Source organism: Poecilia reticulata, chromosome 2, assembly GCF_904066995.2.
Source record: "Poecilia reticulata chromosome 2, P_reticulata-male-v2, whole genome shotgun sequence".
Taxonomy (NCBI): domain Eukaryota; kingdom Metazoa; phylum Chordata; class Actinopteri; order Cyprinodontiformes; family Poeciliidae; genus Poecilia; species Poecilia reticulata.
Window position 1 is genome coordinate 45,470,263 of NC_088831.1, and position 26,009 is coordinate 45,496,271.

The window sequence follows — 26,009 nt, forward strand, 5'->3', positions numbered from 1 at the left end:
TCTGAGCTTAATTAAAACGCAGTGGGCGGAGCTTCTGCTCCGTAAAACAGGAGGGAAACGTTTAAATAGTTTCTAAACTTACATTTGAAGGGAAGAAAAACAGCCGAGGCTCACAGAGGCTGAGTGTGATAAACTAAGTACACCCCGGCTGCTTCTGACGGGACGTGAGCAGAAGCAACATGCTCTGCTAATCAAAAGCACTTAAAGTGGCAGGATTTGAAATCCTTAAATCCTCCATTTATGATCTATTTAAAGATGAACTTTGGTCTGAAAACCAGATTTTAGCGGTTGGAGGATTTCCATTTCTGCTGCTAGCGCTAGGCTAGCACGTTAGCTTTGGTTGTATTTACCCAGAATGCAGCGCTGTAGTCCACTTCCTGCTTTTGGAGCGGTCTCCGGTCCGCTTGGCGTTCACACGTACATTTAAACTGAACCCAGATCAAGATTTGGAGGACCAGAGGTCAGAGGTCAATTAGCGTTCACACCTCCAAAATGACGAACTGGACTTCATAGGCAAACGGACCGGAGTCGGGTTGAAGCGACTGAACAGGACTGGCGGTGATGGAAGAAACCGCAGGACAGACGACGATATCTGGATCGATGGAGGTCAAGTCAGAACCTGAGGAGGCCATCCACACTAAACAGTTCTGCCATCTTAGTCTCAGCAGCTTTGACGTCCGCTAGCAAAGCAAAGATACGTTTTTATTTAGCATTTTTGTGACGACATTAATGTCGACGTTTAGGTTGTCGACTTAAGAATTCATCAAGCAGTTGGATGTTTATATTCAGGCTCTTATTTTGAAGTCTGCTCAGGCGGCACTTACTTCTTTTGCTGATATTCAACATCAATATCAGCAGATAATAAAGTTCAGAACCTGAGCCATCCGTCCCTCATGCGCTCTGGTTCTGACCCGGTTCTGCCTTCCTCCAGAGCATCTCTGCTTTATAGAGCGTCATTAATGGTTTTATTCATAAATAAATCAGAATCTGATGCATGACATGATAAATTCAGGAAGCAAACAGTCTGAAACAAACAGAACGGGTTCAGAGGACCCTGGAAGAACGTTCAGCAGGAAGAACCTGAACCAACCCGACCCGGCCGAACCTTTGGACCCATCCGGGCTGCTCCTCCCAAAAACGCTTCAGGAACCTTTAATTATTCACCAGCTGCTCCATCCGGGACATCTTAACCTACTTTGGGTTCGGAGGAGGAACCCGGTTACTTGTTGCTGCCGATGGTTCCCTGCATGCAGGATGCAGCTGCTGCAGCTGCTGCATCCATGAAGCTGCTGCTTCATCCATCATGCTGCTGCTGCATGTAGATGCAGCGCTGCAAGGCTAACATGCAGAGAAAGGCCCATCTGGGCATCCTTACCTGCGCGTTTCCACGGAGACGGCTGGAGCGGAGTCAGCAGGCTGGGAGGTTTCTGGAGGCATCCCGCCTCATCCGGCTGCAGCCGTTCAGGGATCCGAACCTGAACTGATCGGGTCGGACGGCAGGATGTGCTGCCTCCTCCTCCTCAGCAGCAGCAGCAGCAGCAGCAGCAGCAGCGGCGGCTCTCTCCCTCCCTCCCCTCCGCCTCTACGCCTCTCCCGCAGCCTCCTCCCGCCGCGCCGCCATGCTTCCAGTCCGCTGCGCCTCGCTGCGCCCTGCCTGCCCGGAGAGGCTGAGCATGTGTCCGGGTGGGGGAGGGCTGGCTGGCCGGCGGCGCGGCGCGGCGCGGCGCGCTGCGCTGCGATAGGTCAGCCTGACACCAACATCTGATCCTTCACTGCTTCGACCGCATCAGCTGATGTTTCACCAAATTAACTAAAAAAATAGAAATTTGTTACTAAGAATCCAGCATGTTGTCACTGAGCGGCGCTCATTCTGCAGCACCGAACCGGGTCGGTTCTGGTTCTGGTTCACTGCAGGGAGAAGAGCTGCACAGAGGAAGTGGGAGTGGGAAAACAGACACGGGGGGGGGGGGGGGGGTATTTATAGAAGCTGCTGTTTTTACGGGGTAAATCACAGGCAGCCTGGTTAAAACATGATTTAATTTAATTATCAGACGGAAAAAACATCCAGGCGAAACGAAAGGAAATAACAAACATCATCACATCGGAGCCTCGTGGAAACTGGGACATTTCAGACCGACGTTACTTTACATGATGGTCACGTGACTCCATGTAAACATCGTGATGCGTGTTGATGCGTGGAAGCCTCCGGGCGCGTGCGGTGACCTAGATTAGGCCTTGATGCTCTGCAGCCAACACACACACACACACACACACACACACACACACACACACACACACACACACACACACACACACACACACACACACACACACACCGTCCAACCGGCCCGAACAGAGCAGGTTAATCCCGCCGCCGCCTCAGATTGCGGGACCGGATCACCAGATTAGCAGCAGCTGCAGCTTAAAATGTCTCAAAAAAAAAAAAATCTCTGTATGCTGGATTCATCCCGTAACGAGGTTACATAACCGGAGGAAAACATCTGGACCGAAACGCGACCAAACCAGAAACTCGTTCAGCCTCAGATTAATCCTGCAGGTTTTAGTCTAATATTCTGATTTAATGCTGAATCTCAACCTGGTTTTAATCTGTTTTAGCTCAAACGTGGCCATGTTCACCCTGATTTTACTGTAAACACATATTTAGCCAGATTCACGTGGTGAAAATATCTCATTAATGTATTCAAAACAATCTGCAGCTTTTATATTCCAGGTTATTTTAAGCAGAAGTGTGAATACTAATGATGCCACTGCGTTGATAAAACCGTTAATTTGTGTAAAATCCTGAACTTTTAGCATATGAACAGATTTTGATCATTTTTATTCATTTCTGTCTTATTTTTGTTGACTGGTACCAGGAATATCAGCCTGGAAGAACCTAGAACCAGCAGAACCAACAGAATCCAGGTTCTGGACTGGCCTAGTCAAAGTCCATCCACCTTCATGTAGCCTGAGCTGGTTAGTGACTGCTGGAGTTCCTGTGAGGTTCTGACTGAGTTCTGGTAAAAATAGCGGGTCTCCCATAGAGACGGGAAGAATCCCACCAGGACACATCATCAGATCCAAAACAGGAAGCGAAGCGTCGAAAGGAGAAAATCCTCTGAAAATGATGAAATAACTCAAAGTTTAGCTGCTAAAGACAGAAAACATCCAGCAGCTCGACAAGAAAAACCACTAAACAGATTTAATCTAAAAGATTCAGATCATTTAGTTCTTTACTAAATTACTCAACATGACAAGATTTATCCTAAATCATAAAAAACAGATTTACTAAATTAAATGTTTAAAACTATTCTCCTTCCTGTCCAAAGACGGCCGAGTTTATGAAACATTAAAGCCCGACTGGAGCTCAGAGCAGAAACATGAGGGCGGCCATCTTTAGATTTCTGGAAGAAGAAGACGACACGTGACCCAGCCATGAAACGCTTAGATCATTACTTAGATCAGGGGCGAAGAAGAAGAAGAAGATGATGATGATGATGATGATGATGATGATGATGATGATGATGATGATGATGATGATGATCCAAAGTGGCTCCTGCATGTTTCAGTCTCTCCCTGCTGGCAGCTCCATCCTCCTCAGCAGGTCAACGTTCCTCTCTGGCCTCTAATGAGCCTCATGTGATGCAGGTGTGTTAAACCAGGTAGAGACTGAAACATGCAGGAGCCTCCAGGAGCCACTCTGGACCCACTCTGGACCCACTCTGGACCCCCTGATACTTTAATACAAATAACTGGAACATTTCTGAAGAAATTTAAAAGAGGCTTGTCAGATTCAAAGCTAAAAGAGCCTAAACAGTTTGTGTGTGATTGTTGCATGTCATTAGCTAACATGCTGTCAGTAGCATTTAGCTAACATGCTGTCAGTAGCATTTAGCTAACATGCCGTCAGTAGCATTTAGCTAACATGCTGTCAGTAGCATTTAACTAACATGCTGTCAGTAGCATTTAACTAACATGCTATCAGTAGCATTTAGCTAACATGCTGTCAGTAGCATTTAGCTAACATGCTGTCAGTAGCATTTAGCTAACATGCTGTCAGTAGCATTTAACTAACATGCTATCAGTAGCATTTAGCTAACATGCTGTCAGTAGCATTTAGCTAACATGCTGTCAGTAGCATTTAGCTAACATGCTGTCAGTAGCATTTAACTAACATGCTATCAGTAGCATTTAGCTAACATGCTGTCAGTAGCATTTAGCTAACATGCTGTCAGTAGCATTTAGCTAACATGCTATCAGTAGCATTTAGCTGACATGTTGTCAGTAGCATTTAGCTAACATGCCGTCAGTAACATTTAGCTAACATGCTGTCAGTAGCATTTAGCTAACATGCTATCAGTAGCATTTAGCTGACATGTTGTCAGTAGCATTTAGCTAACATGCCGTCAGTAACATTTAGCTAACGTGCTATCAGTAGCATGCTAACCTCCAGTAACGAACTTCATTCTGTACAAAAACATTGCTAAGCTTAGCTGGTCAGTAGCATGTTGAGAAAAATGGACTTTGCTTACATTGCACAGCTCTCCACGGTATATCGGCATCAATCGGCCGATAATTAAAACTTATCATATTGGTCCATCTCTAGCAGCGTCACCGCACCAGAGGCAGCAGTTTGAATGTTGAGATCAATGATGGCAGCAGCGGCGCTTAATGGAAACTGAACGATGCTGCTTTTTACGTTATGAACCTGAACGGATCATGACGTCAGCTAGCAGCAGCTCCGTTTCACTACAGTTACTTTTAAATCGCAAACATTACCTAAAGAGATGCAGAGTGTGTGTGTGTGTGTGTGTGTGTGTGTGTTAGCATACCTCCCCTTTTAAAAACCATTTTCCCAACCAATACTGCATGGAGGACCAGCTGCTCCTCACAGCCACATGTCAGACAGGAAACTCGAGACCAAACGTGACGTCACAGTAAACAAATATGGCCGACTGGGAAGAAGACATGGCGATCTTTCATGGACTATAACAGAGAAAAATGATCCAAAAACAGTCCCATCATAGACGATACTGTTTGCGTCATCCACCGGACTTTCTGTTGCGTCATGGCGGTTGTTTTGTCTCCATGTTTTCGTCATGTCGCGTTCCGATTGGATACACGTCACAGTCAACAACCCACAGGCGGCCATTTTCTTAAAAACCTATTTTCTCCTGCATGAAAAGGGTTGATAATTTTTCCATGAAATGCTGGAAACAAAAAACAACAAAAACTTAAGAAGCTTGTGGAGTTTATATTTCAAAACAAAACCACATAAAGTCCATTTTCTGTCCCCACAAGACTCTGAAACGTTTCTCGGTTCCATTCTGGTACGGCCACCATCTTTGTTCTTGAAACTAATTTTAATCTAATAAACCATTAAACAGTGTTGAGAATGAAAATCTTAATCGATTAATCAAAATTTGTATTGACACACGGAGCATAAAATCAGCCAACAAAATCATTCAGACTTTATTTTATTCACTTTCAGCGCTGAAAGGAGAAGCGTTTGGACTGAAGACGCTCCCTGAAACCTCACCATGTCTCTGTGGCCTGATAAGTTTCTGTTTTGTGAGAAATGGGCCTCAGTGTCCAACAGAATCAAACATGTGACTCTTTCTCAACCTGGTAAAACTAAAAGCTCCTGCTCTTCCTGAAGCTCCGCCTCCAGGAAGTCATCCGGTCACGACTCCTATATTAACCCTTTAACAACGTTTTTACCAGCGTTGCTCTGAGCAGCAGCTCCTACACTGACCCCAGCAGCTGTTTGCTAAATCATGCAGGCTAGTCTGAAGGAGCTGAGCGGCTGGTCGGAAGCTTGGAAACTGCAGCTCAGAGGAGGATCTGCGGCTCGTGGGCGGAGCTAGGCCCTCCCAGGCATTTTGCTCAGCTGAATGGTTGCCATGGAGATGAAAGGCTTTCTCAAACATGAAAGACTCAGAGCTCCAGGTTTGATTTCGATGAGGGAACGACAGGATGTAATAAAGTTGATTTTACATGACACTGCGGGAGAATCGTTGGTGTCGTTTTTCTCCTGCTCGGTTTTCACATGCGGATCCTTCGCTGCTCCCTCCAGAACTCCCCGATCCCCTCAGACAAAGCCAGCTCAGCTAAGCCCCTGCACTCCTGGGGGGTGAACCCCACCAGGGCGGTGCCCTTCACCCCGACCCCCCACTGCCCCGCCAGCTCCGCCACCCGGGCCGTGATGAGGGCGGCCGGGGCGTGGCAATATGGCCGCCCGTCGACGACGAAGCGCGGCCACGGTGGGTCGGTCCGGCCGCCGGGTGCGGCTCCCGCCACGCTCTCCACGTTGCAGGCGATCTCCACGGCGCCCTCGTGTGGCAGAGCCAGAACCTGGACCCCAGGAAGCCCACCGGGCGCCGACGCCCTCAGGGCGGCGGCGATGCTGCGGCCGACGGCGACGTCCTGCGTGTCGATGGAGACGTTACAGTTCATGACGTAGGGACTGGCGCCGACTCCTGCAGGGATCAGAACCAGATCAGAACCAGTTCAGAACCAGATCAGAACCAGATCAGAATCAGATCAGAACCAGTTCAGAACCAGTTTAGAACCATCAGGATCAGATCAGAACCAGATCAGAACCAGATCAGAACCAGATCAGAACCAGTTCAGGATCAGATCAGAACCAGATCAGAACCAGTTCAGAACCAGTTCAGAACCAGATCAGAACCAGATCAGAACCAGATCAGAACCAGTTCAGAACCAGTTCAGGATCAGATCAGGACCAGATCAGAACCAGTTTAGAACCAGTTCAGAACCAGTTCAGAACCAGTTCAGGATCAGATCAGAACCAGATCAGAACCAGTTCAGAACCAGTTCAGAACCAGATCAGAACCAGTTCAGAACCAGATCAGAACCAGTTCAGAACCAGTTTAGGATCAGATCAGAACCAGATCAGAACCAATTCAGGACCAGATCAGAACCAGTTCAGAACCAGATCAGAACCAGTTCAGAACCAGTTTAGGATCAGATCAGAACCAGATCAGAACCAATTCAGGATCAGATCAGAACCAGATCAGAACCAGATCAGAACCAGTTCAGAACCAGTTCAGAACCAGTTCAGGATCAGATCAGAACCAGATCAGAACCAGTTCATAACCAGTTCAGGCAGAATTAAATGAACTGTTTCATGTTCATAGTTCACCAGATAAACATCCTGTTTCTGAATCTCATCCGTTTTATTCTGTCCAGCTGTTTATTCATATAAACTGTATTTAGATCAGCTGAATTCATCATTTCATGGTTTCACCCCCAGAACAGAAAAACTACATTTTAAACAAACAAAGCCTCATTGACCATTTTGTTGCCATGGCAACAGAGCAGATGGGAGTTTTTTATGTTTGCCCATAAACATAAACATAACAAAAACAAAAGTTAAAGAGAAAAACATCCATAAAGTTAAAGTTGAGTTTGGTGAAACTCCTCGATCATTAAATTCAGACTTTCCTCTATAATTAGCTGCTTCAGTTACTGACCTGCAGGAAGGTCAAAGGTCAAAGAAGCAGCTTCTCTGTGTGTGGTGGAGCTCTTCCGCTAACAGCGTTTGGCTAACTTTAAAAACGCTGAGCCCACTTAGCTTCCCCTAAACTAGATGTTAGATGTTGGTCATTATTTATGAAATAAAACAAAATGCAGAAGCGCTTTGGCTCCTCGGCCGGTGAAACATAAACCAACACCTGGTTTCTGCTCAGCTGGACCCGTTCTGACCCGGTTGACCTGCAGTCACCTGTGAGTCCGTATCGTTCCCGCGGCGGCGGACCGACGTCGGCGGTGAGCGCCCGCAGGTCCGGACTCTTCCGGAACCAGCCCGTCTCCTTCCGCCTTCGGGCCAGGCCGCGCTGCAGCGCCGCGTCCGCCCAGCCGAACAGGAAGACGCTGGCGCCGCGGACGGTCTCCGTGAGGCCCCGCGCCACCGCTGCACCACCCACACAGGAACCAGACTAATTATAACCTGTGATCACACCCAGAGGCTGCAGCACCTGCTGCTGCGGCTCGTTCTCAGCGCCAGACTAATCAACACATGGGAGGAACAAACCCACCATGACGTAAAGTTACACTGCAAACAATGAACAGCGATTAACAGCTTTATGTGACCTGACAGAGAAGAATGTAGGAAAAAAGTCAGATTTTCACCACGTTACTCATACATTTATAAATATCACAGTTCCAAGCTAAATATTTAAACATTTAGTTCTTAATATGAAAACAAAATATTTAGTTTAAAACTGTGAAATTTATAAATGTATGAATAACGTCACAGAAATATGACTTTGTAAAATAAACACCTACATCTTCTTCTCCATGCCAGACTAAATACACCTAAATATTGCTGTTAAATTTTTACAGTGTAACAAACTGTCCGCCATGTTTCACTTCCTGTTTTACTTTGAAAGGTTCCAGGCTCACCCAGGGCCTGCTGGACGCAGTCCCGCTGCCCCACCGCCTCCCCCAGCGGGTAGATGGGGATCAGGTCCACCGACCCCATGCAGGGGTGCACGCCCGCGTGCCCGCGCATGTCGATGCGCGCGCACGCCTCCTGGCACGCAGGCAGCACCGCGTCACCTGGAGGAAACGGCGCGTTTAGAGCCGAGCTGGGAGATAAAGCAGTCTGGAAATAACCACATATTTCTGCGCTGAATCCGAGGAAAAGCTCATTAAGGCCGGAGAGCGGTTCCTGCTGCCGATCTTTATCTGGATCCCAGCGGAACCGGGCCGGAACTGGGCCGGAACCGCCGTTACTCACTGATGGAGTCGACGGAGGCCACGATGGTGATGACGGAGCGGTTGTAGTCCTGGTCGTTGAAGATGTTCAGCACCGTGGTCTCCTTCCGCTGCATGCCTGACGAACAACGTTCAGAAACCGATACTCATCCCTGATAAATATCAAATACCGCAAACATCTCTGGGAATAACAGTAATAAATTAGAGTTATTTTTTCACCAGCAGGTTTGGGCCGCCACTGCTCAGAAAAATACAATAAACCGACAGAATTGATCAGAAATTAATTTTAAATTAAAATAATAAAATTCACCATACAAATAGGAGAAATTATTATAAAACCCAGGAAAACACCCAAAACGTGAGAAAATACTTTAAAATACTAATAAATTAGCTTCCCATGTGTTTGTAGTAACATGCGTATTACTTCCGGTGCCTGCACCAATCAAAATGCTCCACTGCGGGCAGACAGCCAATCAGTGATGATCTCTTGTCATTCAAAATAGTCAGATAAAAATTTGGAGTTTGTGGTTTTTAAGAATTTCTTTTTCATGACAATATATTAGCAGTTAGATACGGAAGAAGATTAGGGCCAAAAAATAAATCTGACTTTAATCTCAGAATTCTCAGAAAAAAGTCCAAACTGTTTTATTTGTTTGGCCCTAATCCTCTTCCGTAGTTAGAGGAGAAGCTGGTTCAACGAGTTTAAATGTTTTGTCAAACAATTTAAAAATCCATCAGTTTTTATACAAATCTGATCCAATAACTGGACACGTCTATCTAATCAGCAGCATTTCTCTGAATGAGAAAATAAAGACCTAAAGGTGAACGGGCTACGTTTAACTTAGCTGGACTAGATTCAGCTAATATAAGTTGTTTAATTTCAACAGTTAGTTAAACGATGCATAATTCTTATTTATACTGAAACATTAGTTTTTATTTATTACACTTTACATGTTTGAGTCATTGGGGCTTAAAGGGCCTCAGATCTCCAGAGAATCTTATGTCCATATTAAGTGTTAATAAAGTTTCTGATAAGTGGGAAAATGTGACTGACTGACTGACCCTTTGCATCGTACAGAGCAGCCTTGGCCACGTCCTCCACCAGGTCCGTCCTGCGAGCCTCAGAGACGTTCAGAAGACAAGCAGCCAGACGTGACCTCAGCGTCCCAGAGGTCATGCTGCTGCCGCAACACCAGCACCATCAACCCAACAAACCACCATCAGACAAATCCATGAGCCGAACGCTGTCTGATGAACATGTTTGGTCCTATCAATGATTTTAATTCAGATTCATCTTCTATCTATGTGAAGAAACTGGCTGTAAAATTACATAAGCAACAGTGAAACTAAACTAAACTAAAGAAAAACTCCCACAAAGCCAAAGTCTAAATACAATCCTGATTTGTGGAGCAACGCATGTGCCAGTTACCTTTCAGAGCAACTGGACCCGGGCAGCTGGAGAGAATCTGCTCAGAACCTGCAGTTAGAAAACAGGCCCAAAGTCCAGCCTGGAGCAAACTGGGCTCGTTTATCTGGACATGAGAGGAAAAAACATCAGATTAACTTTAACACGACAACAAGTTCAAACAGCAAGATAGTTCACCGTTTACCCGGTAAGCTTCCGGTGTCTCTGCTGCCACCTTCTGGGTGAATTTGGGTCATGCAACTTGAAATGCAGAACATTTACATCCAATTTGATCCAACCATCTAAGTTATATTTAGCTAACTTAAGATAAGGTAAATTAATCTAATTTCGCTAAACTGAACTGAACTGAAGTCAATTTAAGATAATCTTACATTAGTAATTTTCAATTCGATTAAAAAATACATTATTAATCCCAAAGGAAGGGCTGCACAGTGGTGCAGTGGGTAGAGCTGTTGCCTTGCAGCAAGAAGGTTCTGGGTTCGATTCCCGGTCTTTCTGCATGGAGTCTCCATGCAGAACTCCGGCTTCCTCCCACAGTCCAAAAACATGACTGTCAGGTTAATTGGCCTCTCCAAATTGTCCCTAGGTGTGTGTGTGTGTGTGTGTGTGTGTGTGTGTTCATGGTTGTGTGTCTCTGTGTTGCCCTGCGACAGACTGGCGACCTGTCCAGGTGACCCCGCCCCTCGCCCGGTACGTCAGCTGGAGAGGAACCAGCAACCCTCCTGACCCCACTGAGGGACAAGGGTGTAAGAAAATGGATGGATGGAATCCCAAAGGAAAGTTACATTTAAAAATTAATTTTAATTTTAACCTTTAAAAGCAGAATTTCCACATAACTGAATTTTTTGCCTGTCTGATTACATTATTTTAAATATTTAAACAGATGCTGTGTGTGTGTGTGTGTGTGTGTGTGTGTGTGTGTGTGTGTGTTTGTCCTGTTTATCTCTGTTGCCCTGCGATGGGCTGCCGACCTCCAGGCGACCTGACCAGGTGACAGCTGCAGAGGCACCAGCAGAAAATGGATGTTACGATCTGCTGCTCAAAACATGAACAGCCTTTTCATTAACTTTAACACTTATAAGAGTAAAATGTGCTAAAGTCGTGTTACTCATACTTGAGTAAAATGTGTCGGTACTCTACCCACCTCCGTTCATTTCCAAAGTAATCTCATGTGCATTTCTTAAAGGATTTAGTTCCGTGCTTAGGTTATTTATTTGGTTCGCAGAAAAATGTCGCTAAAAAGCTCTGTGGTCGACCAGCACCGTAACCGGAAGTAAGTCGGCGTGACTCATCTTGTGCTGTATCTTTGTTACAGGACGTACAGAAGCTAACGGTTGTATTTTTGACCAACAGCGCCTCTCTGTGGCCACAAATGGTCTCTAGCTGTCACTATTTGAATATATTTATTTAAAAAACGTGCTACAGTGCGAGGCGGGTCATTTTTGCTAACTGACAGAGTATTTATTTCAGTTTGAGGTTACAGGAAGTCGTTGTTGTTCCGCCGGCTAGCAGCAGAGTTTACTGCCTGCGCAGAGCAGAAAACTGTCAACTCATGTTGGTTCGGAGTCCATGTTGTCTTCCAGAGCGGCCGTAGCAGCGGGCATCACTCTCATCACCGTGGCCGAACACATGAGCTCCGTGGCGGGAACCGCTCACTGTGGGCTCCGTGGGGCGCACGGCTCCGGCAGCCCGAACGGGAGGCGACTGCAGCGGCTGGTCGGAGTCTCCGGCTGCGGTCCGAACCGGGTCAACGACCTGCTGCTGCTGCGGCCCGAATCAGACGGAGAGAGCTGCTCCGGAACCAAGGAGAGGGGCAGCAACAGACACGTTGTCTTCTTCCACGGAGACATTCAGGTCAGATTTTACCCGGGAGGTTTTTACTCCTTCCCGCTGCTGGAGGTCCACCAGGGGCGGTACTCAGCTGCACAGCTGAAGGGGGCTGGGCCCAGAAAATAAATACAACTATGTGGCAAAACTGGTTTCAAATAAAAGCTAAGATTTCAAATATTAATACAAAGAGAAAGAAAAAAAATACATTCATCTAAATTAATCAAAATATGAGTTTCACTCAACTCACAATTGCATCCTGATACAATGAAAATGACAGAAACTGAATAAATAAGGAAACATTTGGATAGTATGAGTAATAATTTCAGCTGCTTTCTGGATGTAAGTAAATGAATGAATGAATGAATGAATGAATGAATGAATAGTGCGTGTGTGTTGGGGAATTCACAGTGTGATGCTGCTTCTGGACAGGTTTGATAGGTTGGACGACTATTATCACAACCTTAGTGCAGATATTTATTTTATACTAAAGTGTTGACAGTAAAAAGAAAACCTCACAATTGACAGTACAAAAGTTAATAGTAAATATCAATATTAGTTGACATAAACCTAAACATGTGAACACAGTAAGAAAAATGTTAAACATAAATGCTGCATTTATGTTTGTGTCATTTTATTCAAGGGAACTGATCTGTACATCAGGAATCGGCTAGTAAACCTGTTCTGTGATGGATTGGCAGTGTCTCCATCCTCCACTAGAGGGCGTTCGCCTGTAGGGCAGAACATAACATGTATTCATCCTCTGGTAACGTTTCCAGAGCAGCTCTTTGTCCGGCTCTGGTCCAGCTGGGAGACGTTTACTCACAAACACTGTCTGAGTGTTTTCACGTTCAAGAGTTTTGTTTGGTCTAGAATAAAAACTAAAGCTTTGGGTTTTATTTCAAAATATGAAACTGTTTAGTGTGAAGTAGGACCATGAATATGTTAATAGCTGGTTTAATCAGCAGTAAATCCCACATTTATGACAGATTTCATGCGTCGGCGCCGACTGATTGCTGCTGAACTTGTTTCGTTTTCACATCAAACCGTTTTCCTTCTCCTTTGACCTCCAGTGACCCCACAGCACCCCATTTTCCCTCAGTTTTCCTGACTTCCAACCCGCTCATCCATTGTTAGCGGCTCATTAGCGCGTTAGCATTCCCGCGGCGTCCCGGTTTTCCCAGAGACCTTTGTCCTGTGGGATGCTCTGACGGTGACGTCAGCATGTAAATAACCTGAATGAGGTCGTTGTGTTCAGTCCCGCTGGGCCCTGAAGAGACGCTCGGGATGAAACGGGTCAAAGGTCACCGGGTCGCTGGGCTCTGAGGAATATGAGAGACATGGTTTTAATGGATCCTGGAGGAGCTGGAAGAGGCTGGGGAGGGAAGTCTGGGCCTCCTGAGGCTGCTGACCCCGCGACCCGACCCCGGATAAGATGAAGAAAATGGATGGATGGTTCAGAGGGCATCTCATTTGTAGGACGTTTATGTTAAATATAACACAGTAAGTTGAATTAAAATAGTAGTTTTAGTTTTCTATCATTTAAAACACAGCTCCTAACCTCTGTGGACTGAGCAGGAATCCACAGGGGGTCATGGCTGGTTGAGTTTAACCTTTGACCTTCTTGATTAGTTTTAAACAGCTGGTGTAAAACTGAATGCAACATGGAATATCTACAAAACACACAATCTAATTTGTAATCTATTAGCTGTTAACATGTCTAGATTGAAATAGCTTTCTTTCTTTCTTTCTTTCTTTCTTTCTTTCTTTCTTTCTTTCTTTCTTTCTTTCTTTCTTTCTTTCTTTCTTTCTTTCTTCCTACTTGTTTCAGGTAAATTAATGTCTGTTTCAATGTGCTTGAAGTGTCTGTGTTGTTAATGTGATTTTATACTTTTAAATGTTAGAATAAACTGAAAATGTGTGACGTGGAGCTTTGACTGTGGCTTTTGTTTCCAATCATGGAATCATTGAATCCGGGAGGATAAGAGAATATAACGAGCCAGAAGTTCAGGATTTTATTCTCTCAACACTGGGAACCAGTTCCTGCTGGTTGGGAACCAGTTCCTGCTGGTTGGGATCCAGTTCCTGCTGGTTGGGAACCAGTTCCTGCTGGTTGGGATCCAGTTCCTGCTGGATGGGAACCAGTTCCTGCTGGTTGGGAACCAGTTCCTGCTGGTTGGGATCCAGTTCCTGCTGGATGGGAACCAGTTCCTGCTGGTTGGGATCCAGTTCCTGCTGGTTGGGAACCAGTTCCTGCTGGGTCCCATCCAGCAGGAACCTTCACTGGGTTCTTGGAAGGATGTCGGTACGAAGATCAGCATCTCCATGTCTGAGGCCACCAGAAAACCCTCGGACCGGTGGGCTAAATTAGTTAGTGAAGGACTTTAGGTTCCTCTTGGTGTCGTTCACCTGTTCTGGTTCTGTCTGGACCGAACAGAACCAGAGATTCTGTTCTGCTGGTGCAGGCGAAGCTGTGCTTCTCACCGACCTGAGCCGTTCTGGAGCCGTTTCCTCCAGAACCGTTTGGATTAGGATTGTTCTGACGCTCTAGTGCGACTCCTGTGAGGTTGCACTCTGTCCACTGAATTAAAAGCTTTTGTTTTTTCCGTTGGCAGAACTTCAAGGAGGAGATGGCTCTGCAGCCGGAGGCGGCTCAGTGGCTGTCCTGGAGTCTGGAGCAGGTGGCCCTGGTTCTGGGCCGGCGGTTCCCCAACCGGACCATCTGGGTGGTCAAAGCCTCCCGCATGTACCTCAACAAGTTCAGCTGCTACCAGAACTTCGTGGAGAGCAACATGTTCGGCGCGCCGGAGCACAGCGCCAACGGCGGAGCTTTTCCCCAGCTCAGGTTGGTTCTCTTCTCCATCGGCCAGCGGTCAGTCGGTCCGATCGGACCCGGGAGGTTCTCCAGGCAGGACCATGAACGGAGGAAAGATCCGGGGAGCAAATTCCTACTTCCAGACTCTTTCTGTCCGTTTGTCCAGTTGATGAAGATCTGCTTTAGTGGTCATCTTCACTTTACCAAGAGACCCAACGACCGTCCATCCAACGACCGTCCATCCAACCGACCGTCCATCCAACCGACTGTCCATCCAACCGACCGTCTGTCCGTCCAACCGACTGTCTGTCCATCCAACCGACCGTCCATCCAACCGACCGTCTGTCCATCCAACCAACTGTCTGTCCATCCAACCGACCGTCCATCCAACCGACCGTCCATCCAACCGACCGTCCATCCAACCGACTGTCCATCCAACCGACCGTCTGTCCGTCCAACCGACTGTCTGTCCATCCAACCGACCGTCCATCCAACCGACCGTCTGTCCATCCAACCAACTGTCTGTCCATCCAACCGACTGTCTGTCCATCCAACCGACCGTCTGTCCAACCGACTGTCTGTCCATCCAACCGACCGTCTGTCCAACCGACTGTCTGTCCATCCAACCGACTGTCTGTCCATCCAACCGACTGTCTGTCCATCCAACCGACTGTCCATCCAACTGTCTGTCCGTCCAACCGTCTGTCCATCCAACCGACTGTCTGTCCATCCAACCGACCGTCTGTCCAACCGACTGTCTGTCCATCCAACCGACTGTCCATCCAACCGACTGTCTGTCCATCCAACCGACTGTCCATCCAACTGTCTGTCCGTCCAACCGTCTGTCCATCCAACCGACTGTCTGTCCGTCCAACCGTCTGTCCATCCAACCGACCGTCTGTCCAACCGACTGTCTGTCCATCCAACCGACTGTCCGTCCATCCAACTGTCTGTCCGTCCAACCGTCTGTCCATCCAACCGACTGTCTGTCCATCCAACCGACTGTCTGTCCATCCAACCGACCGTCTGTCCAACCGACTGTCTGTCCATCCAACCGACCGTCTGTCCAACCGACTGTCTGTCCATCCAACCGACCGTCTGTCCAACCGACTGTCCATCCAACCGACCGTCTGTCCAACCGACTGTCTGTCCATCCAACCGACTGTCTGTCCAACCGACTGTCTGTCCATCCAACCGACTGTCTGTCCATCCAACCGACTGTCTGTCCATCCAACCGACCGTCTGTCCAACCGACTGTCCGTCCATCCAACCGACTGTCTGTCCAACCGTCTGTCCGTCCAACCAACTGTCTGTCCATCCAACCAACTGTCTGTCCATCCAACCGACTGTCTGTCCATCCAACCGACCGTCTGTCCAACCGACTGTCTGTCCATCCAACCGACCGTCTGTCCAACCGACTGTCTGTCCATCCAACCGACTGTCTGTCCATCCAACCGACTGTCTGTCCATCCAACCGACTGTCCATCCAACTGTCTGTCCGTCCAACCGTCTGTCCATCCAACCGACTGTCTGTCCATCCAACCGACCGTCTGTCCAACCGACTGTCTGTCCATCCAACCGACTGTCCATCCAACCGACTGTCTGTCCATCCAACCGACTGTCCATCCAACTGTCTGTCCGTCCAACCGTCTGTCCATCCAACCGACTGTCTGTCCGTCCAACCGTCTGTCCATCCAACCGACCGTCTGTCCAACCGACTGTCTGTCCATCCAACCGACTGTCCGTCCATCCAACTGTCTGTCCGTCCAACCGTCTGTCCATCCAACCGACTGTCTGTCCATCCAACCGACTGTTTGTCCATCCAACCGAACGTCTGTCCAACCGACTGTCTGTCCATCCAACCGAACGTCTGTCCAACCGACTGTCTGTCCATCCAACCGACCGTCTGTCCAACCGACTGTCCATCCAACCGACCGTCTGTCCAACCGACTGTCTGTCCATCCAACCGACTGTCTGTCCAACCGACTGTCTGTCCATCCAACCGACTGTCTGTCCATCCAACCGACTGTCTGTCCATCCAACCGACCGTCTGTCCAACCGACTGTCCGTCCATCCAACCGACTGTCTGTCCAACCGTCTGTCCGTCCAACCGACTGTCTGTCCATCCAACCGACTGTCCATCCAACCGACCGTCTGTCCAACCGACTGTCTGTCCATCCAACCGACTGTCTGTCCAACCGACTGTCTGTCCATCCAACCGACTGTCTGTCCATCCAACCGACTGTCTGTCCATCCAACCGACCGTCTGTCCAACCGACTGTCCATCCAACCGACCGTCTGTCCAACCGACTGTCTGTCCATCCAACCGACTGTCTGTCCATCCAACCGACTGTCTGTCCATCCAACCGACTGTCTGTCCATCCAACCGACCGTCTGTCCAACCGACTGTCCGTCCATCCAACCGACTGTCTGTCCAACCGTCTGTCCGTCCAACCGACTGTCTGTCCATCCAACCGACTGTCCATCCAACCGACCGTCTGTCCAACCGACTGTCTGTCCATCCAACCGACTGTCTGTCCAACCGACTGTCTGTCCATCCAACCGACTGTCTGTCCATCCAACCGACCGTCTGTCCAACCGACTGTCCGTCCAACCGACTGTCTGTCCATCCAACCGACTGTCTGTCCATCCAACCGACCGTCTGTCCAACCGACTGTCCGTCCAACCGACTGTCTGTCCATCCAACCGACTGTCTGTCCATCCAACCGACCGTCTGTCCGTCCAACCGACTGTCTGTCCGTCCAACCTGGTTCTGACCTGTTGAATCTTGTCTGGACCGCATCAGAACTAGAAATGCATCAGTTTATTGCTGATCAATAAACTGATGGTCAATCGTTAGCTTTGTTGCTGTGTTGTTAGCGTTAGCATAAAGTCCAGAAATGAACAGAAAATCTGCTGAGTTTGAACTAAAAGCTGCATAAATCTGGATGTAAATATGAAAATGTCTGTTTGAACCTTTAAACTCTTCAGGAAGTAAAATCACAGCTGATGGTCCTCCAGATGATGATGATGATGAGACTCTTCTTCTCTTGTCAGGTCGCTGCTGACCAACGCCATGGAGCGGGCCAGTCCGCCGCCTGCAGGGGGCGCCGGCGGCCTGCCGCCCGGGTTCTCCCTGACCCTGGTGGGCTTCAGTAAGGGCTGCGTGGTTCTCAACCAGCTGGTGTACGAGCTGCCCGGGGCGCGCGCCGACCCCAACATGGCCGCCTTCGTGCGGCAGATTTCGGACATGTTCTGGCTGGACGGGGGCCACCCGGGCGGCAGCCGCACCTGGGTGACGGACCGCGAGGCGCTGCGTGAGCTGGCGGCCAGCGGCATCTCCGTGCACGCGCACGTGACCCCCTACGAGGTGCGCGACCCCATGCGGGCCTGGGTGGGCTGCGAGTACGGCGTGTTCATCCAGACCCTGGAGGAGCTGGGCGCCTGCCCCAGCAGGAAGCTGCACTTCCAGGACGAGCCGCCGTCCATCCAGAACCATTTCCGGGTCATCCTGGAGTTCTGAGTTCTGCTTCCTGTTTTGGTCTTAGAACTTTACGAACGAGACGGGAAACATGTTTACATTTGATGAAACGTTTAAAATTCATGTTAATTTAATATTTAACCTAATTATATCTGATGTAGCTTTCAGAGTACAGAGGACCAGAAATGACTAAATTAAACATCATTAAGTTAAATAAATGTTTGGTTTAATAAACATAAATGGTTCCTGATGGACGACTTTGACTGCAGGAACAGGAACCATAAATAAACACGATTAATTTTATAAGTTTGCATCTAAATGATTAATTTTCACATTTTATAAAGTGTCATAAATAAATGCACGTTTCTATTTGATGAGCTAATATGTAATTTTGTCTCTTTTGGCCCTCCGTACTCTAGGTTAACAGCTTCCTGTTTCATTCCTTCAGTCTGAACCCAGGGTTTATTTTTCTTCCTCTGATGAACAGAACCCGACCCGGTAGAACCTGTGGGTAGAACTGTGAGCCTCAGAACCGGTCCGACCCGGGAAACAGTCTGGATCAGAAGGTCCGGTCCGATCATCTGCATTTTGGGTTTTTAATGACTCGTTAGGACCAGCTGTGAGGTTCTGATCCGGTCAGGCTGTGGCTGGTATCGGACCAGTTCTGATGGGCAGAACTGGGAGTGTGGGGAGGAGGTTCAGAACCAGTTTGGATCGGGCCAGCCAACCAGTTAGCCACTGGTCCGAGGAGGAAAACCGGCCCACAGCATGATGCTGCCACCACCGTCTCCAAAACAGAGACACCCCAGTTAATCTCCACTGTGGAGCCAAACATCTCAGCATCCAACCAAACATCCAACCAAACATCCATCCATCCATCCAACCAATCATCCAACCAAACATCCAACCAACCATCCATCCAACCAAACATCCAACCAACCAAACATCCATCCAACCAACCAAACATCCATCCAACCAAACATCCATCCAAACATCCAACCAAACATCCATCCAACCAACCAAACATCCATCCAACCAAACATCCATCCAACCAACCAAACATCCAACCAACCAAACATCCATCCAACCAACCAAACATCCATCCAACCAACCAAACATCCATCCAACCAACCAAACATCCATCCATCCATCCATCCATCCAAACATCCAACCAACCATCCATCCATCCAAACATCCAACCAACCAAACATCCATCCAACCAACCAAACATCCATCCAACCAACCAAACATCCATCCATCCATCCAAACATCCATCCAACCAAACATCCAACCAACCAAACATCCATCCAACCAACCAAACATCCATCCAACCAACCAAACATCCATCCATCCATCCAAACATCCATCCATCCATCCAAACATCCAACCAAACATCCAACCAACCATCCAGTTCTGTTTTCAGCAGCTGAATGTTAATTTTAAAACTGTTCAATAATCAATAAAATCTAAATGATTGGTGTCCATGCTGATGAAACTCCTCCCCTCTTCATCACCTCCTCCTCCTCTTCCTCAGTTAGCGGTGTGATGCTAGCTGCTCGTCTTCCTGTTTCTGCTGAATGTAACTTCTGATGCATTCCTTGCTGTCGTGCTGCTGGTGGCCAGCAGGGGGCGCCACGGGGACAGACACGCCACACTGATGCTGTTTTCTACAACTTTAATGATCTTTTCCAGTTTGCTGTGTGACGCCTACAGATTAGCCAGCAGTTATCAGATTACAGATTATTTCTTCTGTTGAAGATGTAATTACGCTCAAACATTAAAAAACAAATAAAAATAAAGTTACATCCTTTCAGCCGTTGGTCTCTGTGCTTGTGGCTGATTTGACTGGAACAGGAGGAATCAGCAGAACAAACATGGAGGTCCAGTGAAGCAGCTGATGTCAGGCCGGCTCCCTGCGGCGGCGCGGGGTGTCCCGGGACGGGGCGTCCTCACAGAGCCCTTTGTCCCCCGCGGTGCGGTCATGAGGTCAGCCGCTGTGGCGCGCCGCCTCTCACTTCCTCTGCTCCCTCGTTTCTCCTTCAGCTGCCCAACGACTCAAACTCCTTCAGATTCTTCCTGCAACACTTTTCTACTTCCTTCAGGTCCTTTCAGCATAAAAGCCTCCTCAATCAGCTGCTTCCCTCCACAATCAGCCAACATTAAGACATGAGCTCATTGTTTCATAAAACATCCAGAATCAGTCCAGCACATAAATAACATTAATAACAATAACAACAATAGCAGGCCTGTGGCAGGCGGAGCGGCGCCCTGAGATGATCACTGGAATGGCTGCAGACACGCCCCTTCCTGCCTGCACAGGAAGTAAGTGCTACAGAGAAAGTGACGTACGGCGGCTGAGCGGCGCGAACACGATGAAAACATGATGCTAACTGACTGAAACACAAAAACTAATGGTCAAAAAAACTCAAACTACAGGAAGCAAACGCTGCTAACTCCTCTACTGAAATCCTCCAGACCACCAGGGGGCGTCGACCATCTGGAGCCCTCAGGAGGAATGAAGAAATACTTCACATCTCTTTCAAATACAGTTCTTTAGAATATAGAACAGCAGCATATTTTTGTAGGTAATATCACCGACTGCAGGCTCCCCCTAGTGGAGCGGAGGACTGAGTTCACACCGTTTCATACCGGATGTCTTTGCTGTTTTCCATTTTGCTCGTTTCCTTCGTGGAGTTTTTCTGTTTTTGTTTTGAAATGTCATCGTTTGCGTGTTTGCTGCTAGTTTTCGGCGTTAGCTGCGGCTGTTAGCCGCCGTACGTCCTGACAGGAAACGGTGTGCAGCGCGGCGTGCGAACATCAGCTGCTCTACAACTAAACCCTGAGCTACGTTTGGGTGCAGAGATCCGGCGTTGGGAACGGTTCTGCTGGTGACGGCGGCAGGCGGCTCTTCCAGGCGACCTCCACGGGTTTTCCTACTTTAAGGCATAGATTCAAACTGCATAGATTTCCCTAAATAGATGCTGCAGTGCAGCTGAACAGAAACAGGAAGCCGTTATCTTTGGTTGGACTGGAGGATCAGTGAAGCAGATTAGAGCTTCTGGAAGCTTAAAACTATTTAAAACAGAAGAAGAAGAAGAAGCCGTCTGCGCCGCGTCGCCTCGGGCGTCTTCAGAAGTCGCCGTCTCCGGCCGTCTCCTCCTCCAGGCGGAACCTCTTGGCGTGGGAATGGGGCGAGTCTAGGAAGTTCTCCTTGTCCTCCAGCGGCGCCGCCCACTTGGCGCCGCAGCTCCGCTCCCGGACGGGCCGGACCAGAACCGGCTCCGGGTTCAGGCACGGCGGCTGCTGCCACAGCCACGGGTGGCTGAGGCACTCTGCGGCGCTGGGCCGGTCCCTGCAGGCCAACCAGAGGTCAGAGGTCAGAGGGAAACAGGTCATCAGAACCTTTGGCTGATCCAGATCCACACTGACTCAAACATTTATCGCTCCAGAAAAAACGTCCAGAGTTTCTGAAAAGTGTCTAAAATCAGCAAGAAACTGGCCAAGAGAGCAGAAATAATAACAGTGATGATAATAACAGACTGTCCCAGTAGACCCGGTCCGGTCCGGTCCGGTCCCGGTTCTGGACTCACTCTGGCGTCTTGACCAGCAGCTTCCTGATGAAATCCACGGCGAGTTCGGAGACGCGGCTCAGCGCGTCGCGGCTGTAGTCCACGTTGACCTGCGACACGTTCAGGTACGTCTCCTGCTTGTCGTCTCCGAGGAACGGCGACTCGCCCGTCACCAGCATGTAGGCGATGACGCCCACGCTCCTGCAGGCGGAGCCACAGCCGGGTCAGAACCAGAACCACACCGGATCCTCGCTCAACGTTTCTCTGACGTTTCGTATTTCAGGTAAATTAAATCTAACCGGACGTCCTGATACTGTTGCCATGGTTACCCCGGCCCATAACTCACCACAGGTCCGTCGCCGTGGTGATCGGCTCGTAGTTCAGAACCTCTGGAGCTGAAACACAGGAAGTCTGATGTCATTCAGAGCGTTTCGTCACTTCCTGTTTCCTGTGCTGACAGCAGGACAGGATCAGCCCGAGGAAACGGTTCCAGCTTTAAAACGTTTCTATGGATACAGATCTGAAAAGTGTGGAGTGCATCCGAGGTCAGCCCCTTCCCCCTGAAACCCAAAACCATCAGAAAGAAAACCTGGAATCTGCTGTCAGTTTGTTACTATTGGAGACAGAGGTCTGATCAGCGGCTCACACCGGGCCGGACCGGGTCGGGTCTTACCTACGTACTCGGGCGTTCCCAGGATCTCCCGCAGCTCGCCGGCCGTCCCCAGGCGGCGGGCGAGGCCGAAGTCCACGATCTTGATGTCGCCCGGCGGGGCCAGGCTGGTCAGCAGGATGTTCTGTGGCTGCAGGAGAAAATGGAGGACGAGTTCACCGGACCGGGTCAGCATGTTTACCCAGTCATCGCCATGGCAACACACAGTACTGAGTGTTCCAACAATCATTAGCAGGCCGACTCTCCACTCTGACTAGTATTTGATTTCAGAACCATCAAAGAATCAAAGAGGTCCGACTCGACCCACTGAGCCCGGTTCAGGTCAAAGTTCAGCCGCCCCTCCCTCTGGTCCGGGCTTTAACTGGACCGACCCAGATCAGCAGAACCTCAAATCAGATGTATGAAAAATCTGCAGAGAACGGAACAGCGTTTCTATTGGTCGCCATGGGGATGGGCGAGCGTTTCTATTGGTCGCCATGGGGATGGGCGAGCGTTTCTATTGGTCGCCATGGGGATGGGCGAGCGTTTCTATTGGTCGCCATGGGGATGGGCGAGCGTTTCTATTGGTCGCCATGGGGATGGGCGAGCGTTTCTATTGGTCGCCATGGGGATGGGCGAGCGTTTCTATTGGTCGCCATGGGGATGGGCGAGCGTTTCTATTGGTCGCCATGGGGATGGGCGAGCGTTTCTATTGGTCGCCATGGGGATGGGCGAGCGTTTCTATTGGTCGCCATGGGGATGGGCGAGCGTTTCTATTGGTCGCCATGGGGATGGGCGAGCGTTTCTATTGGTCTGGTCGTGACGCGGTTCTGGTCCGGAGAACCGGTCCAGCAGCAGTTTGTTCATTTGCTGCCACACCAGAATAAATGTTTCATAAACTGGAATAAATGAAATAAAGTAAATAAATTTAGTTTGGAGTCAGAAAATTAAACATTAAAAAAAGAAACTGTACCAAAGAACCCAGAGAAAGTCTTAATGCTTAAATGACCCGCTTCATGTTCTGGTTCTGGCTGTGTGTGTGAGACCTTGAGGTCCAGATGGACCAGCTGGTTCTGGTGCAGGTGTTGGACCCCCTCCAGGGTCTGTCGGATCAGCCGGGTCACCTGGGCCTCAGGCAGCAGCTCCTCCGACACGCACAGGTCAAAGATCTCCCCGCCGGCGGCGCTGCAGACAGAACCGGGTCAGAACCGAGTCTGAACTGGGTCAGAACCGAGTCAGAACCGTAACCCGGCGGTCCCCAGGTCCACTCACTACTCGAGCAGCAGCACCAGGTCGTGGTCGGTCTCGTGGGCAGCGTACAGGTTGACGACCCGCGGGCTGCTCCGGGCCAGCTCCAGAACCGCCATCTCATGGACGGCCTCGGCCCGGCAGTCCCGGCCCCGCCTCCTCTTCCTCAGGAACTTGGCGGCGAACTCTTTCCCCGAACTTTTCTCCACGCAGCGCTTCACCACCGCGAACTTCCCCCTGGGTCAGAGGTCAGAGGTCAGAGAGAACCCACTGAGGACCCGGACCCGGTCAGAACAGCAGACCCGATTCCCCGGAACGGTTCTGTGCAAAAGTTTTAAACCAGCCAGACCTGCTGCTGGTTCTGGTTCTGATCCGACTGGACAGGAGGAAAATATATTTATGAAAATAAAAATATTAGATTTATTAAAATAACAAAAATTGATTTTCTGGGCAAAACAAAAGTCATTTTATGTGGAACAAAAACAACAACAAATCATATTGATGAGAACGCCGTCGCCATAGCAACAAAGATCTTCAGACAGTCTGTAGATCCAGATCAGGTTCTGATCAGCAGAACTGGATTCAGTTCCTCCCAGAACCAGTCGGTCCGGTCCAGTAGATCTAGGCCACCCAGATGCTGCAGCTCAGATCAGATCCTAGATGTTCTCCACACAGACGCTGACCACATCTACTGTCTCCACCTCTAGACCAATCAGAACCAATCAGAACCATTTGGACCAGGCGGTTCTAGAATCATCTCAGGACAAGAAACCCAGAAAACCAAATTCAAACCTCCAGGTAGAGGTCAAAGTTCACTCTGATGCTAACAGGCTAAATGTGACGCTAACAGATCCACTCTGGGATCGGCTGGTGCTGCCTGGCAGCCAGCTGTCCAGCCTCCAGTCCGGTCCGGTTGGTTCCTCCAAACTGGACCATGCAAACGCCGCCTGATCTCAGATCAGCTGGAAGCTTCCTCCACTTCCTGTTTCACACCTCCACTTCCTGTTTCAGAGCAACATGGAGTCCAGTTCTCCTTTCTGCGCTCCGGTTCTTCCTCACACCGATCACACCCAGCACAGCAGCCTTCACATGACCGCAACCGTGGTTACCATGGTTACCGCGGTTCCCGGTTAAAGTCCAGAGTCCAAAACATGGCGGCCAGAGCAGCAGGCTGGTTCCTGTCTGCTGATCAAAACCTGATCACAGAAAAAACACCAGACTAAAAGAACCGGATTCCTTCTGATGGGTCCAGTTGGACAAACCAGGAGAACCTGGACCGGGTCGGACCGCACAGCCTTAAGAACAAACACTCAGTTTATAGAAACACTAAAATATTAATATTTATGATATTTAAACCAGATTAAAAACCACAACCTGCTCAAACCGGGACGACCAGAACCAGAGACCCAAACAAATACAGAAATTATCACTAAAAACTGAAACCTCAACAGGAAACATGCCAGAAATATACATGTTTTATCTTTATGTTTAAACTAAAAACTGATAATAATGTACATAAAATTGGTAAATACTGCTGGACTTGAGCTGTAATATGAATTAAATGTTCTATAAAGATTCTTATTTCTGTAATAAAAGTTTAATAAATCATCTCTGAATAATTTACATTTTTTACTTTTTTTCTCCCTTTCGGGTCAGAAATGTCCCTTTACTGAAGAACCGAAACTATCAATATGAGGTCATGGTCCGGTTCGGTTCAGGCCAATCAGCAGAACCGAACCAGATCAGAACCGAACCGCTCACCTGCCCAGCTCTCCGGTCACCTCATAGGCGACCTCCAGCGGCTCGGAGCTGATCGGGGTCTGGGGCTCCGCCAGCAGCCCGCTGCGGCTGTCCAGCCGCCTCCGAGACATCCCCCGGTCCGGTTCCGAGAGTTCAGCCCTGCGAGAGAGCAGAACCGAGCCGCACGGCTAGTTAAGGCTGGTCACCGGGCTACGGGTTAACTCCGGTTAGCCAACTGTCGCCAAGTTAGCTCGACGACTTCTAAAGCATCCGGTCCAAAAGTGAGTTCTAGCGGTTCGGTTCCTCTCGGCTCCACCTGGCTGAACCCACCTGGCTGTGAAGCGACCCGAACGGCTGGTTCTGGTTCTGGTTCTTTCTCCTGTTAGCCTGGTTCGTTGGTTTATCCGGAGCCTTTTCGATCATTTTTACATCCCGTTTGACACCGTTCAGACACGTCACTGCACTGCGGCGCATGCGCACTGGCGTGTTTGTATGAAAGTTTCAACAGTTTT

The 26,009-nt window shown here is 48.9% G+C and overlaps 4 protein-coding genes across 15 annotated transcripts in view; 1 reads left to right on the top strand and 3 right to left on the bottom strand.

The window, feature by feature from the left end:
• The window catches only part of LOC103460713 (uncharacterized), a 91,220-nt gene extending 89,278 nt beyond the window's left edge, over positions 1–1,942 (bottom strand). For 3 of the 7 annotated variants that reach the window (XM_081604766.1, XM_081604764.1, XM_081604765.1), the window contains exon 1: positions 1,376–1,940. The gene's annotated coding sequence lies outside the window, so the exon portion shown is untranslated. Of the gene's footprint in view, positions 1–1,375 lie in introns of all 7 variants that reach the window. The other 4 variants (XM_081604769.1, XM_081604767.1, XM_081604768.1 and 1 more) reach the window with 2 other exon arrangements.
• Positions 1,943–5,461: 3,519 nt separating this feature from the next.
• On the bottom strand, positions 5,462–10,594 carry ftcdnl1 (formiminotransferase cyclodeaminase N-terminal like 1). Of its 6 annotated transcripts, none has more exons than XM_008404328.3 (6): positions 10,172–10,594; positions 9,805–9,923; positions 8,765–8,860; positions 8,428–8,583; positions 7,748–7,936; positions 5,462–6,479 (listed from the first exon to the last, which is right to left on the bottom strand). In XM_008404328.3, exons 2-6 carry the CDS (start codon positions 9,917–9,919, stop codon positions 6,046–6,048), a joined length of 990 nt encoding a protein of 329 aa, XP_008402550.1. In that variant the 5' UTR covers positions 9,920–9,923; positions 10,172–10,594; the 3' UTR covers positions 5,462–6,045. The 6 variants fall into 6 exon arrangements, with proteins under 6 accessions (XP_008402550.1, XP_081460897.1, XP_081460896.1 ...); XM_081604771.1 differs by having other exon boundaries at positions 9,805–9,990; positions 10,172–10,590; XM_081604770.1 differs by having other exon boundaries at positions 9,805–10,009; positions 10,172–10,590.
• An 816-nt stretch (positions 10,595–11,410) lies between these two features.
• On the top strand, positions 11,411–20,104 carry c2h2orf69 (chromosome 2 C2orf69 homolog). Its single transcript, XM_008404331.3, has 3 exons — positions 11,411–12,022; positions 14,611–14,840; positions 17,868–20,104. The coding sequence occupies exons 1-3, from the start codon at positions 11,738–11,740 to the stop codon at positions 18,331–18,333; spliced, it is 981 nt and encodes a 326-aa protein (XP_008402553.1). The 5' UTR covers positions 11,411–11,737; the 3' UTR covers positions 18,334–20,104.
• Positions 19,952–25,977, bottom strand: stk17b (serine/threonine kinase 17b (apoptosis-inducing)). The gene is made up of 8 exons (XM_008404332.3): positions 25,828–25,977; positions 25,519–25,656; positions 23,782–23,994; positions 23,556–23,694; positions 22,534–22,660; positions 22,207–22,255; positions 21,882–22,061; positions 19,952–21,643 (listed from the first exon to the last, which is right to left on the bottom strand). The coding sequence occupies exons 2-8, from the start codon at positions 25,626–25,628 to the stop codon at positions 21,421–21,423; spliced, it is 1,041 nt and encodes a 346-aa protein (XP_008402554.1). The 5' UTR covers positions 25,629–25,656; positions 25,828–25,977; the 3' UTR covers positions 19,952–21,420.
• Positions 25,978–26,009: the final 32 nt, after the last annotated feature.